This window comes from Triturus cristatus, chromosome 2_1 (assembly GCF_964204655.1).
Source record: "Triturus cristatus chromosome 2_1, aTriCri1.1, whole genome shotgun sequence".
NCBI lineage: Eukaryota > Metazoa > Chordata > Amphibia > Caudata > Salamandridae > Triturus > Triturus cristatus.
This window is the reverse complement of record NC_140581.1, coordinates 85,779,890-85,796,701: the sequence shown is the minus strand read 5'-3', so window position 1 is coordinate 85,796,701 and position 16,812 is coordinate 85,779,890. Positions and strand designations below refer to the sequence as shown.

The 16,812-nt window shown below is 44.0% G+C and overlaps 1 protein-coding gene across 1 annotated transcript in view; it reads right to left on the bottom strand.

The window, feature by feature from the left end:
- Positions 1–4,764, bottom strand: part of LOC146863800 (vomeronasal type-2 receptor 26-like) — a 76,049-nt gene extending 71,285 nt beyond the window's left edge. Inside the window, exon 1 of the mRNA XM_085636863.1 lies at positions 4,689–4,764. Coding sequence (XP_085492989.1) covers positions 4,689–4,764 — 76 coding nt within the window. The remainder of the gene's footprint in view (positions 1–4,688) is intronic.
- Positions 4,765–16,812: the final 12,048 nt, after the last annotated feature.

The following is a 16,812-nucleotide window of genomic DNA, read 5'->3' as shown; positions in this document are numbered from 1 at the left end:
GATTTGAGCCCCAACTTTCACCCAATGCAAAGTCACACAAATTTATCCTGGACACTCTCAAAAAACATTTCACCAGAAAAATAAGGTAGCCAGTACCAAAAGAAAGTGACATAATTCCTTCCAGAAAGCAAATTCAAAGCCACCTTTCAAGCCCTTCTATTCTGTTTTCTGGATAGTGACAAATGCCCCCTCTATGACCCCATAATACGAATTCCCCCCTATTGAGGGCATCCTGAATGCAGCAGCAAGACTTATAGACATATCATCCCCACACTAATGGAACTTTTCTGATTACCCTTGTGAGTCCACATCATCTTCAAAACCAGTTGCGCATATAATAGGCCATTGTGACTGGCACCCTGCCTATTTGGCTGGTGAGCTTACCATCGCTATTGTCTCTTGGCATGCCTGTGGTCAGTACACCATCAGGCTGAAGATAAAGAAGTGCAAAAGAGAAAGAACAAAGCAACAGGTCTTATCCATCTATGAACCAGGATCTCAAACAAAATCCTCATATGCATCAAGACTGACCCAACCCTGCATCAGTTTAACAAAGAGCTGAATAAATGCCTCTTAGAAGTTGTAATAAATCGCTGACCTCCAATCACACACTGACTGTACTCCAACTTGGACAGCACTCTGCTGCCTCTCAGCTAGCTTGTGTGCTATATAAAGGGATGGCTTGTACAATATTTTGGTAAACAATATCGTTGACAAAGATACCATGTCAAAAATATTTTACCACAATATCGTGCTCTTATGCTTATAATTGAAAGTACAAAAATTTCAGGAAAAAAATATCTCTAAAACTAATATCATCCAAAAATAGACATATTGATTTTTAAATATAAAGAGGGGTAGATCTACGAGGAAGTGCCGCAGCGTGGCACCGCAAGCCCTTTGCCTGTGCAATGCTGCGGCACTTCCAAAGTACAGGGATGCAACATATTTACAAGAATATGTTGCATCTCTGTGCTTCCCCCTCCGCTGGCACACAAACTGCAGCCATGCGCTGGCGCAGGCACCCTTGCACCCTGGTGCAAGGATGCCTGCATCGTGGGGAGATTGTTTTTGTGCAGGAAGGGGCACCTTCCTGCACAAAAACAATCACTACATGCATTTTGTGACGCAACGGCGGTGTAAAAGTGTTGCAAGGGGCTTGTAAATCTGCCCCAGAGGGTCTGTGAATTATAAAGATGGCAGCACTACTCATCTCATGGCCTTTACAGTGTCAGCCAGCCAAACCAAAGGCAGGACTTCATGATAAGAATCCTGCACCCTGTGTCGGCCTATGGGGTGTGCCACATGACCATATGTCTTCACTCAATCAGAAGAAGATTGGACATGTGGTAGGCTCTACTCTAAAAATCAGGCATAGTGTGTGAACAGCAGGCCATGAAGATGCTAGCAGTCCCTGACCAGTAAGCAGTGCTGACCCGCTGTAGTATTGAACTGCAGAAGCCAGTGAAAAGATGTTGTGTTCAAGATCAGCGAAAGAGCCAAGGCGAGCAGGGTATGGATCCAGAGCTGAGACATTTAAGAGCCTCATGTGCATTCATCTGTTAGTGTGTCTATAAATGTTGGCATTTGTGTGTGAGGTTATGTCCTTTATGCCAAAGGGAATGTGATGCTCTGGCTATTACTTCATTAGTCAGGTGGAGGCATTTAATAAGGATAAACGTTTTTCCTGGTATTTCTGCTGGTAACCTCGTCTGAAATGCATGGGTGGTGACTATTGATAGGCCGGCTAGGATGTTCATAGTGTAATGTTAAGATATGTGGTCACTGTTTAACAACAGTAGCACCTGAGTCCTTGAGCCGTGAGCAGAAGCAGCTCTCACTCTATAAAAGGTTGGGTTAGACCTCTGGATTAGATCTTCGGTCGTGCTTTTGAGCTCTATTTGGAAAAAATCACAGCTGAGGTACCTGCAGTTCCTCTTCATGGTGTACTTTGACTGGGTCCCTATGTTGTGCTCAGCCATCAAAGGCCTTCTTATAGAAGGTATCTTCAAGATTTTAGGAGCTGAAATTTAATAAAATGATCAGAACAGATCAACTTGTCTGCTGAAATTAAAAGATTCAGTTGTCTGACTTTTTAAGTGACTGACGAATCTGACACACATTACTTGTTCTACAGATTTTCCTGTTCGAATACGGTTTGGCTGGATTTTCTGATCCATCTTGTATTCCCACATCCAAATCTGCTGATCGCAAGTTTTGGCCCCTGGATGAAGAATGGTAACTTAGACCCAGAGATTCAGTGCTCTTTCCAGTGTGTTTTTCCCTGATTCCAGTGAGAAAAACAGACCGTTTCACACAAGCTCTGCACTGACCGAATGTGGCAGGAAAATGGATAATGTGGTATGGTGGTGGGAGGGTTGATAGCGAGGGTGGAGTGACGGCAGGCTTGAGTCTCACCGGGGAGGTAGCATTGTCACCCCCTAATGCTGCAAGGATAGGGTGGGAGCTAGGCTGTACTGCTTCCTGCTGCCCCTGCATCTGCCAGAACGTTTAGGGTCTCCAGTCCTGGAATTTTCAGTGCCGGAGTTTGCGAACCTGCGGGCAAAATTATTACTCTGGGTGAAATTGCCCCACTCGTAAGCACACAGCTCATCAGGTTTACAAACTGTCAATCAACTGGCAGTAGGAAGTTAAACTGCATTGAACAGCTTGGGCCTGAAGTTTGGGTGTGCAAAGAAGAGAACATTTTAATTTGATAGGCAAATGATTTTTTCTACAACGGCATGATGTTTATGGTGATTTGAAAAAGCACTGGGTAATTGTCGCGCCACTTGATATTGGGCCCGATACTCAAAGGTAAATGTAAACTTTTGTGTAAGTTTATGGTAGTTCGCTATTCACAAAGGGACGTACGAGTAGTATCTTTACGAGTGCTGAGTCTCTGTACATTTTATGCAGTACCTTAACGAGACTCCGCGCTAAAGACACTACTCGCAAATCCCTTCATGACTAGCAAACAATCCTAAACTTACAAAAAAGTGTAAGTTTACCTTTGTGAATGTTTGCAAGAAAAATATTAAAATTCTGACTGTCAATGAATTTGTGAACCTTGTGATGGTATTGGGTTTGTCAAGTTTCCTGGTGAATTCTAATTATCCCAAAGTTAAGACTTTACAGAAATCATAAACCTGCCCCAACCTAAAAGCAGTTCCAAGCCTACTAGCATATGTGAAAGTACAAGATTATCATCAACTGCCCACAAGGGTTAAACTATATGGGAGCCTAGAAAAAGAGGTGGGAACTTCTTTTCTGACAGGGCAGCTGAATACACAATTATAAACAAAGATATAGAGAATAGGTGCAGATAAGTAAATAAGTTAATCTAGGGCCAAAAATGGCACATGATACCTAATAACCGTACATGAAGACATTCCTCTTTTTTAACAATCCTCTTTTAGGTTACAAGCGATATGGCAACTTAATGTTGCCTTTATAGTTTTGCTGGTGCCTAGCACATTAATGCATTCTTAGAAATTAGACGGTTTTCATTGACGAAGAAAAGCTAGGCAGTTATTCACATTTCAGATTTATTTAATGTATGAATGTGTATATATACAGTGCATTCTGTGAAGACAAGCCAGCCATAACGTGCAAAGTTTGTGTGTAGCTGAATTGGTTTAAGAGTATAACATGTCGGCTTTTGTTGAGCCCTGCACGCCATCCTCTTTCCAGAATAGGGCGCAGCAGTAAACACAGAACAGTGTTCGAGGGATGAAGCTTATGTTTAAGCTTGATAGAGTAGAAATGGAAGTGAGATGCCTATAGCTAAAGAGTGAACAGCAGGGGTGACGATGTTTGACGCTTGGGCTAGGGTTGAAGGTGCTCCTTAATAGGCGAATTATTAGATAAAGGCGCTGGTCAAAATAGGAAGTGGCTGTTTACCCATCCGTTAACCAAATAGTACATAATCTCTGCTATTTATCCATTGGCCGTTAAAATAATACATAACCTCTGCTGTTTAGCCAGACACAGTCTAAATGGAGGCCTGATACATAGTGTGAAGAAGGTCTTTATTTAGCCGCCCATGAAGAACAAACATTTGCAATGCAATAGGTCTTGCATTGACGCATGTTTGAGCTATTGACATTGTAAATGACAATTCCTTTTATTTTTATTTTAGTTTTTAAAACATAAATAAAAGGGATTGTCATTTACAATGCCATTAGCTTAAACTTGCGTAAATGCAAGACCTATTGCATTGCAAATGCTTGTTTTGCCAGTATTCTGGTACTTGCAGTGTGAGATTATTAAACCATGCAGTAAAGGTGAGAGATTATTAAACAGTGCAGTACAGGTGTGAGATCATTAAGGTGTACAGTAAAGGTGTGTCACTATGATGAATATCGTATCAAAAACAGAAAGCATAAAAATAAGAATTAAATATAGTGCCAACAAGTCACTTCGTAGCACTTTCAGACACAGATGTAGTGACTGAGCCACCTGGCCAGCACTATACCATGTTGCAGTTTGCATGCACCTGGAGGGCAGGCTCGCCCGAAGGTATAAATAAAAGGGTGCATGACCACTCGCAGTCTTGGCCACACTGTAATACTGTGTCTGTGTGGCGTTCTTTGTGTGTCCAGAGTGTTAGGCCTACGTTGTCCACGGCGGAGGCCCAGAGGTATACTGGAGCACCACATTGGTGACGAGGCTGGTCCCACCCACACCTCTGCCATCAAGGTTGAGCCCATCATCTAGCCCGTTGCGGCGAAGTGCAGCACTGATCGTCTGCCGCGTGCACATGATGCCGTGCCCCAGGCCCTGCGTAGCCTCGACAGACAGCCCAGATTGTAAGTGCCCACCCTGCGAGCACAGCGGTGATAAGAAGCTCAAGCTGCGGTGCCTTCACTGTTAGTGAGGCGCGGGGAGCTAGCGCACGGCCTGGCTCATCAGTGAGCGGCCCGCTCGAGCGTGTCTATCCCAGGCAAAGGGAGATGAGGTGCAAGGACACGCAGTACAAAACTGTATCCTTACGCCGCTTCCAGAGTCACATGCGCGCCTGCCCTGAGTCAGCACCTCCAATGACAGTCTGCACAGCCTGAAGACAGCACGGATAGAGCATGACAGCAAGCTCTGTCAGGTGCATGGCAACAAGCACTGGCCAAGGCAAGCGCACTGGAAATACTGCGTGGAGGAGGGGACATCCACATCAGGTGTGCCAGATCCCATGCTGTCCCACAGCGCTGAAGGTAGTGTAGTGACCCCATCAAGCATTGGCAAAAACAAGCACAAGCCAACTTGAGCGCACATGTGCACCAAGCGTGATGGGGTGGGTGCCCCCGCACCTCTGCAACAATCCCCACAGCAAGCTCCGCAGCAAGCCCCGCAGCAAGCCCTGCACCCAGCCCCCCAGCAGCTGGGCCACACCACAGCAGCTCCCCTGCCCCAGTTCAGTGAGTTAGCTGATCCTGCCACGGCCGTGTCGCACTAGAAGTCGTGGATTGGCCGTTTAGACCACTATTTCATGGGGATGAGAGAAACCGGTGGAAGGGTGAAAAGATCTCTACTCATGTGCTACGGGGGAGGCGAATTATATGACCTGTTCGAAACCTGGCCGAACACTGGACTGATGACAACTATGACGCAGCAGTGGCGGCCTTGAACAGGCACTTCGACCCTCACATTTACCCCGATTTTGAGAGGTTCAAGCTCCGCCAAGCGAGGCAAGGGGAGACGGAATCGATAGACGTCTTCTACACCCGAATACAGAAGCTGGTGAGCTCCTGTACAGTCCCTGACCATAGGAAAGAAATCAGGGCACAAATCATACAGGGCTGCAAATCAGTAACGCTGTGTTGCCTGATACACAGGCAACCGGGCATATCACTGGATGAGATCTTGTTGCTCGCAAGATCCCACAAGCTGTCGAATGCTCGGGCTGATGAAATGGAAGCAGCCCGTAACCGACATCCAAACCCCACAGGACCAACTTGGCCACTGGCGATAAAGGAAGAGAGAGTAGACGTCATTCAGAGACGCCCAGTAGTGCCTCGTGGAGACGGAAGGCCGGCGAGAAGTGGAACGTGCGGCAACTGCAGCCTCGAGCACCCGCCAGCTGGCCAGTGTTTTGCAAGGGACAAGACCTGCTCTGATGTGGGAAGCTAAACCACTTCGCTAAAGTGTGTCGGAGCAGAAGAACAAGAACCAACACCTCAGGACAGCAAGGTACGTTGACAGCAGTCAGACAGCTGTCGTTGGAAGACCCACGCGAGCAGACGGATTCCGCCCTGCCGGGGTACGGACTGGGCACAGATGCTGATGACGTCTTCGTAGTATAGTTCGTGAGCCGGGATGGCCCACGCTGTGAACCCCCACCCATGTGCTCCATCACGGTGGCTTGATTCAAAGTCAAGGCGCTCACATACACCGGAGCCTCGGTAAATGTCACGGACAGTAACAGTACGAACGACTATCCCCGCGACCACCACTGTCACCCTCGAAAGCAAAAATCTATACGTATGGAGGTACCGAGCCGCTTCCCCTGCGAGGGGTTATCGAAGTTGAAGTGGCCATCGAGGGACACCGCATCTTAATGTGGTTCCATGTCACCGAGGTAAAGAGGGGTACACTCCTTAGCTGTCACATGGCGGTGGACCTGGAGTTGGTCTTCTTTGCCAACCAGGTACACGACCTACATGCCCACGACATCCTCAAGAAATTCCCTATGCTGGTTAAAGGGCTTGGCTGCCTTGAGGAAAAGCTGTTCAAGCTACACATCGACCCCAAGATCAAACCAACTGCGCTCCGGCACCGGAGGGTGCCATTTAATCTATGCCCTCAAGTTGAGGAAGAATTGTGGAAGCTAGAACAGCTGGGTGTGATTGAGAAGATTTTGGGACCCACCCCATGGGTGTCGCCCCTGGTTGTTGCTCCCAAGCCAAAGCAACCCGGAGCAATTTGGCTGAGTGTTGACATGCAGCTTCCGAATCTGGCAGTGAAGCTGGAGTGGCACCTCACGCCCACCATGGATGACATTGTGGCGGATCTCAATGGGGCCAAGTGGTTCACGAAACTGGACCTCAACGCAGGCTACCACCAACTGAAATTTCACCCGGAGAGCAGAAACATCATAACATTCGCCACGCACGTGGGGCTGCGGAGGTACAAGAGGCTGAGTTTCGGGGTGTCGTCAGCCGCAGTGGTGTTTCAAAACGCCATCTGAGAGACACTCTCAGGGTTACAAGAGGTCATCAACCTGAGTGACGACATCCTGGGTTCTCAAAAACTCTGGAAGACCACCACGTGCATTTAAGGAACACACTCCAGTGGCTTGAAGGCAGTGGATTGACTCTTCATCGAGCCAAGTGCTCATTCTATCAGGAGTCCGTGGAGTTCTTCGGCTACATCTTCTCATGGAACGGCCTCCAAGTCGAACCAAAAAAGGCCCCAGCCATACGCTCTGCTCCGAGACCCACATCGCCCATGGTGGTCCGCAGTTTCCAGGGCATGGCCACGTACTGTGGATGCTTAATCCCTAACCTGGCGTCCCGCTCTGAACCTCTCCGAAGACTCACGAAAACCAGAACACCGTGGGAGTGGACTGCAAAAGAAGACGCGTTGTTCCATGCTGTCAAAGAAGCCCTCATTGACAAGACGGTCATGGCTTATTTTCTGCCCAGCAGACACACCGAAGTGGTAGTGGACACCAGTCCAGTGGGGGTAGGGGCCGTCTACTTCAAGAAACGTAGGCAAAGGAGTGGGTCTCGGTAGCCTACGCTAGCATAGCCCTGACAGATACCGAAATGAGTTATGCCCAAAATTGAAAGAGAAGCACTGGCGATTAAGTGGGCATGCCATCGCTTCCATCTGTACCTCTTCGGGCAGGAGCTTTGTGTGGTGATGGATCACAAGCCATTGATACCCCTCTTTGCGGGTATCACCTGGCTGGCACCTCCCCAAATCGAGAGATGGGCAGTCCAGCTTCAGGCCTACCGGTTTGAAGTGGTGTTCCGCCGTGGGGTCAACAACCCCGCTGATCTCCTGTCCCGACATCCAATCAGGCCTGCACTGGCCGGACACCGATGAGGAACACACCGAGGAATTCGTCCGGATGGTGTCTCAAGAAGCTTGCCCGAAAGCACTCACGCTAAAAAAAGAGGTAGGGAATGCCAGCTCGGCCGATGAGGGGCTGACCAGGTTAAAGAGAACGCTGCTCTACCGCAGCTGGCAGCAGTTCCCGGGGCTTGACAGAGGATGAAAGAATGTCGCGCGAACACTAATGGGGGGTTCAGAGCAAGCTAAGTGAAGGATCCCACGGAGTAATTCTGCGTGGTTCTACTATAGTGATTCCGCGGAGCCTGCAGAAGAGAGTAGTCAACCTTGCTCCAGGTGATAGCCAAAACGAAGACCCATCTCCGAAACAAGGTGTGGTTCCCTGGAAAAGACACCCTAGTAAAAGACACTATTCGCGCCTGCCATTCGTGCAACATCCATAAACTATAGCTACCTAGAGAAGGGGACCTCCTCCAGAGTCGCAAGGGCAGAGAGGATATTCCTGTGGGGATACGTCCTCCCGTACTAAATCTTATACCACAAGTAGTGCCCCACGGGCTTATAGACACAGTCTAAAAGCCCCAAGCAATGAAATAGGAAAGAATGAAGGAGACCTCTCAGTTGTTACCCACTAGATTGTGGGAAAGGAAGCAATTCCTTTTTTATTAATATAAACCCTCACACACTCTAGTAGTGTCATGCTTCATCATCGGTTTACCCTGGCTCCTAAAGGTCAGGGTGGGCTCGACCATGTTTCAGGGAGCACTTAGGAAGGAATGGCCCCGGGGAATAAAGATTAAATATCCTCCTGCAGATCCTGGTATCCCTTTATTACTGAAGCCGCAGGGGATATTAAAATATAAAAAGAAATATGTGGGTCACATGGAGTTTGATGGTCCTATGACCCTAGTACCAACATGTTTCAGTCCAAAAAAATGGCCTAATAAGGTCCCAGACTTTCTTCAGGGCAAACATGTCCTCCCTGGTTATTGTCAAATCAGGATATTACTTATCTCTATATACAGATAGACAAGGGCAGGTAGCTGCTCCTTTGTGAAAAATACTGGAAATAGACAACTTATCTTGTTTTCCTGTAGGTTTGCATTACTCCATCTGTGAGAAAAAGAAGAGAGGGAAAAATGTCGAAAGAATTCTTGCATTTTATATCTCCCATCTGTGATGTGCTCTGTACACCCAACAGGGAGGGTGTGTAGGAGCCATCACACTTCATACCCATTTCATACGTGATCTTGATTCAAAATCCTAACAGGGCAATTTGCTCTGTAAAATATCCAGTGAAGTGGCGATATGACTTGCATTCTGTCACTAGTCCAAGTGCAGTGAAAGTGTATTCGGTTGAATTGTACCTCCACACTACATCCTTATCACTTATACCACACACTACACACCAAACAGTGTGGTCAGTCACCAAGGTTACACTTATAATTTACACAATCCCCTCAGCCCAATTCGGGAGAGTGCCTGCTTCATGAGGGATCACAGCACTGCAGGGGAGCCCTTTAGTCAAACTTTGGTGTCGGTCCGATGAAGGCGATGAGGTGAGTAAAAAATCAGGGAAAACAAAAGAAAGCCGCTCGTGCTACTTAAGAATTGTGATGGTAGTCAGAGCCACATCATACCTTCATGGTGTGTACTTAGCCGTCCGTATTGCTGCATACTTACTACACCAAGGATCCCGCCACGTATGCACACCTAATCGATCTGCGTTACCAGGCTTTCGCGCCACTTTCAGATCGCCCTCGATATTGGTTAAGGGCATCTGGAAGTTGTTCCGGGTTGGAGAGGGGCAAGGTCGCGCCTGCGTGGACACGTCCACATGACACGTAGCGTGCAGCCGCACTACGTAATCGTGGTGAACTATTCAACTGTGAAGGCAGCTGAAGATTTGTAGTTTTCAGTGTGTCCGTGGTAACGTTGTGTGCTTTTTAAAAAAATTATGTTTTCTTTACACGCAGTACTCATGAATTGGATTGTGAATGCTGGGGAAAATGCCAGACCTGGGTACATGGGATGTGCATTAAGAATATATATTACTTCTTATTTGGAGTGCCATGTGTGAAAAAAGGAAATTCCCAATCCTGGCATTTCTATGTGAGTAGTAGAGGGGAAAAGAGGGAAAAATGCCATGAGTGGGCTCAAAAGAAGTACATTTTGGGTGCAATACAATATATATATATATATTACCTACTGGCGTTCGCCAGTAGGTAGTTATAGTTAGGAACTATTTTCCATAGGAAATCCGCAACATTCTATTCCCAATAAGTCTGGCGCCGGTTGACGAATCCTCGCGAAATTTTCCAAACTTTTGGCCAGCTCCGCTCCGCTCCTACCCTGAAAGTTTTGTGGTGATTCGTCAAGCAGGGGCTGAGAAAAAAGGGGGGTCCCAAAACGCATTTTCCCCATGCAATTTCCCATAGGATCTGTTGTCGCAGCTACAGCCCGAACCGCTGAACGTAATGACACCAAATTTGGCAAAGAGGTAGTCCTCAGTTTAGACTCATGCCTTTTTTGATAAATGGTGTGAATCCGTTCAGTAGTTCCTGAGAAAATTAGAGTTAAAAGTACATAAATATCTATGGCCGCGGAGGATCCGCGGATCGTACACGCACCGTACGCGCACCCTCCCCGAACCGAGCGGGCACCCTCCCGATCGCGCACTGAATGCTAATTGGCTGTCGAGTGTCTCTCTACATTCGAAACCAGGAACTGTTGACGGCCATTTTCTGCCTCGGTAGAAGCGAGGCTGAAGAAGCAAGGGGAATAAGTGTGTAAAGCATATAAAGGGGGCAGAGTGGAAATACTCTGACCCTCTAGAGGTGCTTAGGGGGTCCCAGAAGGACCCCCTGGGGCCCCCTTTTTTAAAATAAAAAAACGGCGAAATGCGCGCACAGTGCGCGCATCCTATCGCGTTGAGTACGCGGATCCACTGAATTTTTTTTTAAAAAGACAAGAAATCATTGGCTGTATGACTACTTTGTACACTGAAAGGTAGGGTGTATATTTCTGTTTTTTAAAGGTATGATTCTTATTGGTTAACAAAAACAGATTGTAAGGAACATTATATATGATTAGCTGATATGTTGAAAAGTGAAGCACACTTCCTCTCTTGTGTAGGAACATTGTGTGCTGAACTTCTGACCTGTGTGCTTAGAGCAGTGTTCCATGACCTGTTTCTATGGTAACAGGCAGAAGGCAGATTGGGGGAAGGGTTGAAATGTCTTTCAGTTGGAAAGGGTTGAAATGTTAAACCAATAGAAATGTGTGTTTGCTTTTGAGTTTATATGTGAAGGATTGTGATTTGATGTTTACATGTATATGTGTGGAAAATGAAAGGGAAACTTTTCCATTCTTTGTTTTTGCAGAGAGGTGCACAGTGCAGAGATTCTGTAAAAGAAAATATGGTGAGTGACTGATGTACTTCTTAATCTACAAAAGAACTTGAAAGATTAGTTATTTAATTGTGAGGGGATGTATGTAGACTATTTTGATTTTAATCAGACTAATGTATTTTTCCTGCTAAAGTGTAGGGGGTACTTTTTTTCTCTACAATCTTATTGACAGTGTGTGTGCATGTAGAAACCATTCTGTGATAAGCATTTGTGTTTTTCATGTGTTTGCAGACAGATAACTGTGCTGTTTTTATATTTTGGTAGAATTAGAAACCAGTCATTGTTTATGAATTTGTGAAATGAGTTATGTTATGTTTCTATACTAAAATGTGGTACTACTTCTAGATGAAGAAATGTGTTTTGGTATAGTGCAAGGGATAGTGTTGTTTGTCTAGAATCACACAGTGAGTCTGTGTGCATTTGGGAACCACTGTGAGAGAAGCATTTGGTAACATTGTGTATTTGCTGACAGATAACTGTTTTAACCTGTCATGTTGTGAAGTTTTAGTAGCATTAGAAGACAGTTATGGCTTATGATTTGATTAAATGAGTCAGGCTTTGACAGACAGTTATGGCTTATGATTTGATAAAATGAGTCAGGCTTTGACAGAAAAGTGCAGTCCTGAAATATGTAGATTGTGTGCAGTTCCCTTACCACTTGCACTGCAGTGAATGAGTTTTGGTAAACTCCTAGGGATAGTGGTGCTTGTCTAGAATCACAGTGTGAGTTAGTGTGTATTTGGGATCAGTGTGAGAGAAGCATTTGGTGACATCATGTATTTGCTGACAGATAACTTTTTTAAAACCTGTCATGTTGTGAAGTTTTAGTAGCATTAGAATCCAGTCTTTGGTTATGCGTTGGTTAAATGAGTCATGCTTTGACTCTGATGTGCTATACTTAAATATGTAGATTGTGTTCAGTACCATTAACTCATCTAGACTAGTGAATGAGTTTTGGTAAACTCCTAGGATAGTGTTGATTGTCTAAAATCACACTGTGAGTCTGTGTGCATTTGGGTAAGGATTGTGAGAGAAGCATTTGTGACAGATAACTGTTTTAAAACCCGTCATGTTGACACGTTTTATTAGCATTAGAAGCCAGTCTTTGCTTATGCTTTGATTAAATGAGTCAGGCTTTGACACAAAAGTGCAGTCCTGAAATATGAAGATTGTGTGCAGTTCCCTTACCACTTCCACAGTAGTGAATGATTTTTGGTAAACTCCTAGGTATAGTGGTTGTTGTCTAGAATCACACTGTGAGTCTGTGTGCATTTGGGAACCACTGTGAGAGAAGCATTTGGTAACATCGTGTATATTTTAGCAGATAACTCTTTTAAAACCTGTCATGTTGTCAAGTTTTAGTAGCATTAGAAGCTAGTCTTTGCTTATGCATTGATAAAATGAGTCAGGGTTTGACACTAAGGTGCAGTACCATGTACTATTCTGTTCACTGTGGCAGAACTGAAAATTTAAAAGTTTTACCTAAGCACTGTCCTAGAAGTAGTCTGATTATTTAGTCAGTTTCTAAGTACCAAATAGATTGCTTCAAATGTCTATGCAGTATGCATGTAGTGTTCTAACATACTATACACTTGTCTTTTACACCTTCAATTCCCTAGTCAGTATCCATACACTTCCAGGAAACACCCTGTCACTCCTTTTGTAGTCCTCTAGAGACCCATTCACCAGCATGTACTAATCCATTCACTGTGCCAAAACCCAAACACTTATAAATTCACCAAGACACGCTCTTTCCAGTACTCTAATGATTCAGTCACTGCCTAAGTATTCATGCACGGAGCCAGGTCTTAGCACATGGACTTCTTCAAACCCCTATCCACTATGCATGCAGTCCTCAAACCACCTACACACTTGTCTTTCACACCTTCAATTCCCCAGTCAGTATCCATTCACTTCCAGCAAACACCCTGTCACTCCCGTTGCACTCCTCTAGTGACCCATTCAGCATCATGTACTAATCCATTCACTGTGCCAAACCCTAATAAATTCACCCAGGCACTCTCCTTGCAGTACTCTAATCATTCAGTCAGTACCCAAGTACTCATCCAGTGACCCAGGCCTTAGTATATGGACTGCTACAAACCCCTATCCACTATGCATGCAGTCCTCTAACCACCTACGCAGTCTTCTAGTGACCCATTCAGCATCATGTACTAATCCATTCACTGTGCGAAAACTCAAACACTTATAAATTCACCAAGATATTATCTTTGCAGTACTCTAATCATTCAGTCAGTGCCTAAGTATTCATGCACTGAGCCAGGCCTTAGCACATGGACTGCTTGAAACCCCTATGTACTATGCATGCAGTCTTCTAACTACCTAGACACTTGTCTTTCACACTTTCAATTTCTTAGTCAGTATCCATACAGTCCAGCAAACATCTTGTCACTGCCTTTGCACTCCTCTAGTGACCCATTCAGTACCAAGTACTAATCCATTCCCTGTTCGAAAAGCCTAGCACTTATAAATTCACCAAGGCACACTCCTTGCTGTACTCTAATCATTCAGTCAGTACCCAAGTAGTCATGCAGTGAGCCAGGCCTTAGCACATGGACTGCTTTAAATGCCTCTGCAGTATGGATGCAGTTCTCTAATCACCTACACAGTTGTGTTTCACATCTTCAATTCCCTCGTTAGTATTCATACTCTTCTAGCAAACACCCTGTCACTCACCCAGTGTGTCTCCTTATAGTACTGTAATCATTTAGTCAGTTAGCATGTAGAGTTTTAGTGAGGTAGGCTTTAAGGCATGAACTGCTTCAAAGTAGTATGCACTATGCATGTAGTGTTTTAACCATCGTCACACTTGTGGTACAGGGACATAGTTTCTTAGTCAGTATTTATATAAAATGTGTTTGTACAGTAATGGAATAGTATCATTTTGAAAGTTATTAATATACATTTATTTGTGATTCTTTTTTACAGATACAGAACAGGAGTGTTTCTCATCTGTTTGCACTCTTCTCGTGCAAGATTGTTTGGATGAAGGGTCCTTAGGTGCTTCATCATACTTGCTGTGCCGCATGAGTATTTTTTGTTAGGATCCCCTCGTAACAGAACTCTTTTGAAAATCTTGTGCATGAGAAAGGTGGTATTGGTCTTTGTTTGCCCCTCGAGAAAAGTAGAAAATTTCCACATCACTGAAAACGTTGTGGGCGTGGTGCATCCTCCAAAAATTCAACTTTAGATTTGGTGAATATTTTATAGCGACATCATTTACAGTTTTTGTAAGTTAAAGTTAAAAAAAATTGTTAGCTGTGTGCATTTTATATTTATATTTCTGTGATTTGTATTTTGAGAATGGCATGTTGGGTTTTTTTAACAATCTTTGAGATTGTGTTTTTTTTGCCCGCTGTTAAGTGATGAGTACGATTGAAATCACTATTTTTAGTGAAATTTAATATATTCTGAGAACAGCAAAAAAGGCAAAAAAATGACTTTGTGGAAATTATGCTGTGTTGTATAAAATGTATTATTACATGTTATAATTTTTTTTTCCTTTTCTTTCACAGATCCAAATTTTAAAATAAGCAATTTATATGAATTAATATTTGAATGAAAAAGAGAAAAAAATGTCTACCATTTTTTATTCCTATTACTGTGAAGGTAAGTTTAACTAAGTCTCAATATGCAGAATGAAGAGGCCTGCAAGAAGCTACAAAGTTGAAACACGTTTCTAAAAACACTCTGTTTATGTAGTTTTGAAATCTGACCATAATCAGATATCATGTGACCTGCAAAAAAAGAGATTTGAGGGGTTCATAGTATTTCACCTTTTTAGCTGTTGAAGGACCGTAATCATTTCAATCATTATTCTTTGAACATCTTTGCAGACAAAACTCTGTGCTTACCTTCTATCATTCGCAAGGAAATTTAAAAATGGAAATATGTCACTTTTGGTAACATAGTTATTGTGCAAGATACTCTTTTATATTTACAAAGAGAGGAAAAGGCACTCTGTGCACTTTTTATACTCCATGTAAATATAACCTCATCATGCACACCACTTTGTGTTGAAAGGGTGTTCTATAAGTGTTGTTGTGCATGATTTCACTTAATGCTCATAGAACAAGACACATGTCTAGATTTATCATAAATCATAAATCTCGATATGTGTCTGAATGCTGCACCATTCTAAAATTGGTGTAGGAAAGCAAAACAAGGAGAATTGTTTTAATTTCTCCGCATTTTTATATCTTCAATGAATGCTGAAATGTTCAGCATACATTGAAGAAGAAAAATGCATTTTCTCAATGTTTTTGTGCAGGAAGGTGTGTCTTCCTGCAGAAAAACATACAGCACATGACACAGATATCCTTGCACTATGGTGCAAGGGTACCTGTGTCACCACATGGCTGCAATTTAAGCAGCCGTGCAGAGAGAAGCATAGATTTGCAACATATTTATGTACATCTGTTGCATCCCTGTGCTTCGGAAGTACTACAGCACACTGCAGTTAAAGAGGTTACTGTGTGATGCTGCAGCACTTCCTCATAGTTCTGCACTTAAACATTCACCATACGCTACTAATGCATTCATTCAGTCAATTACATACTACACATATATTCATCTAAACTAACACTAACAAAGAAATGTAGCTCTTTTTTTAAACCAGGAAAGTTAGTTCTTACAAGAACTTTTTTTTTCTTCTTTCTTCTTTTATAATTTTTTTTGGGTTTTCTGAACAGTTTTTAATTTTTTTGGTTTTTCTGCAAAAAAAAAAAACCCCAAAAAACCCAGGAGAAACCAAACAATGAACTTCAGGGAACAATAAAAAAAAACAAAAAAAAAACCTAGCAAATGTGACTTTCTTGCCGGCGGCAGATCAGATCGATCGACTGCTCACCATAGCACAAAGTCTTATTGCAGTTAGTGCAGAGCACTTTTAAAAATTGAAATTGAGGACGGATGTCCAAGGTTTGGGCTGATGGATGCACTCTTGATGTGCTCGGCTGCGATGAGGTGGATGGCACAGGAGCAGGAGTGTTTCTCATCCGTCGGCACTCTTCTCGTGCAAGATTGTTCGGATGAAGGGTCCTCATGTGCTTCATCATACTTGCCGTGCCGCAAGAGTATTTCTTGTTAGGATCCCCTCTTGATAGGACTCTTTTGCAAATCTTGCACGTGACCAAGGTGGCATTGGTCTTATTCTGCCCCTCAGGAAAAGTAAAAAATTTCCACACCACTGAAGAAAAACGTTTTTTGGGTGGTGCCTCCGGCAAAAATTCATCCTCAGAAGTATGAGGTGATGCAGGTGATGTCTGCTGCCCTGAAGCCATTTTTGGTTGAAAAAAGTTAGAGTTAAGTGTAAACTTAGTCTAAAAAATCTTCTTCTCTCCAAAGAGATGGTGCTCTAAAGAAGGTC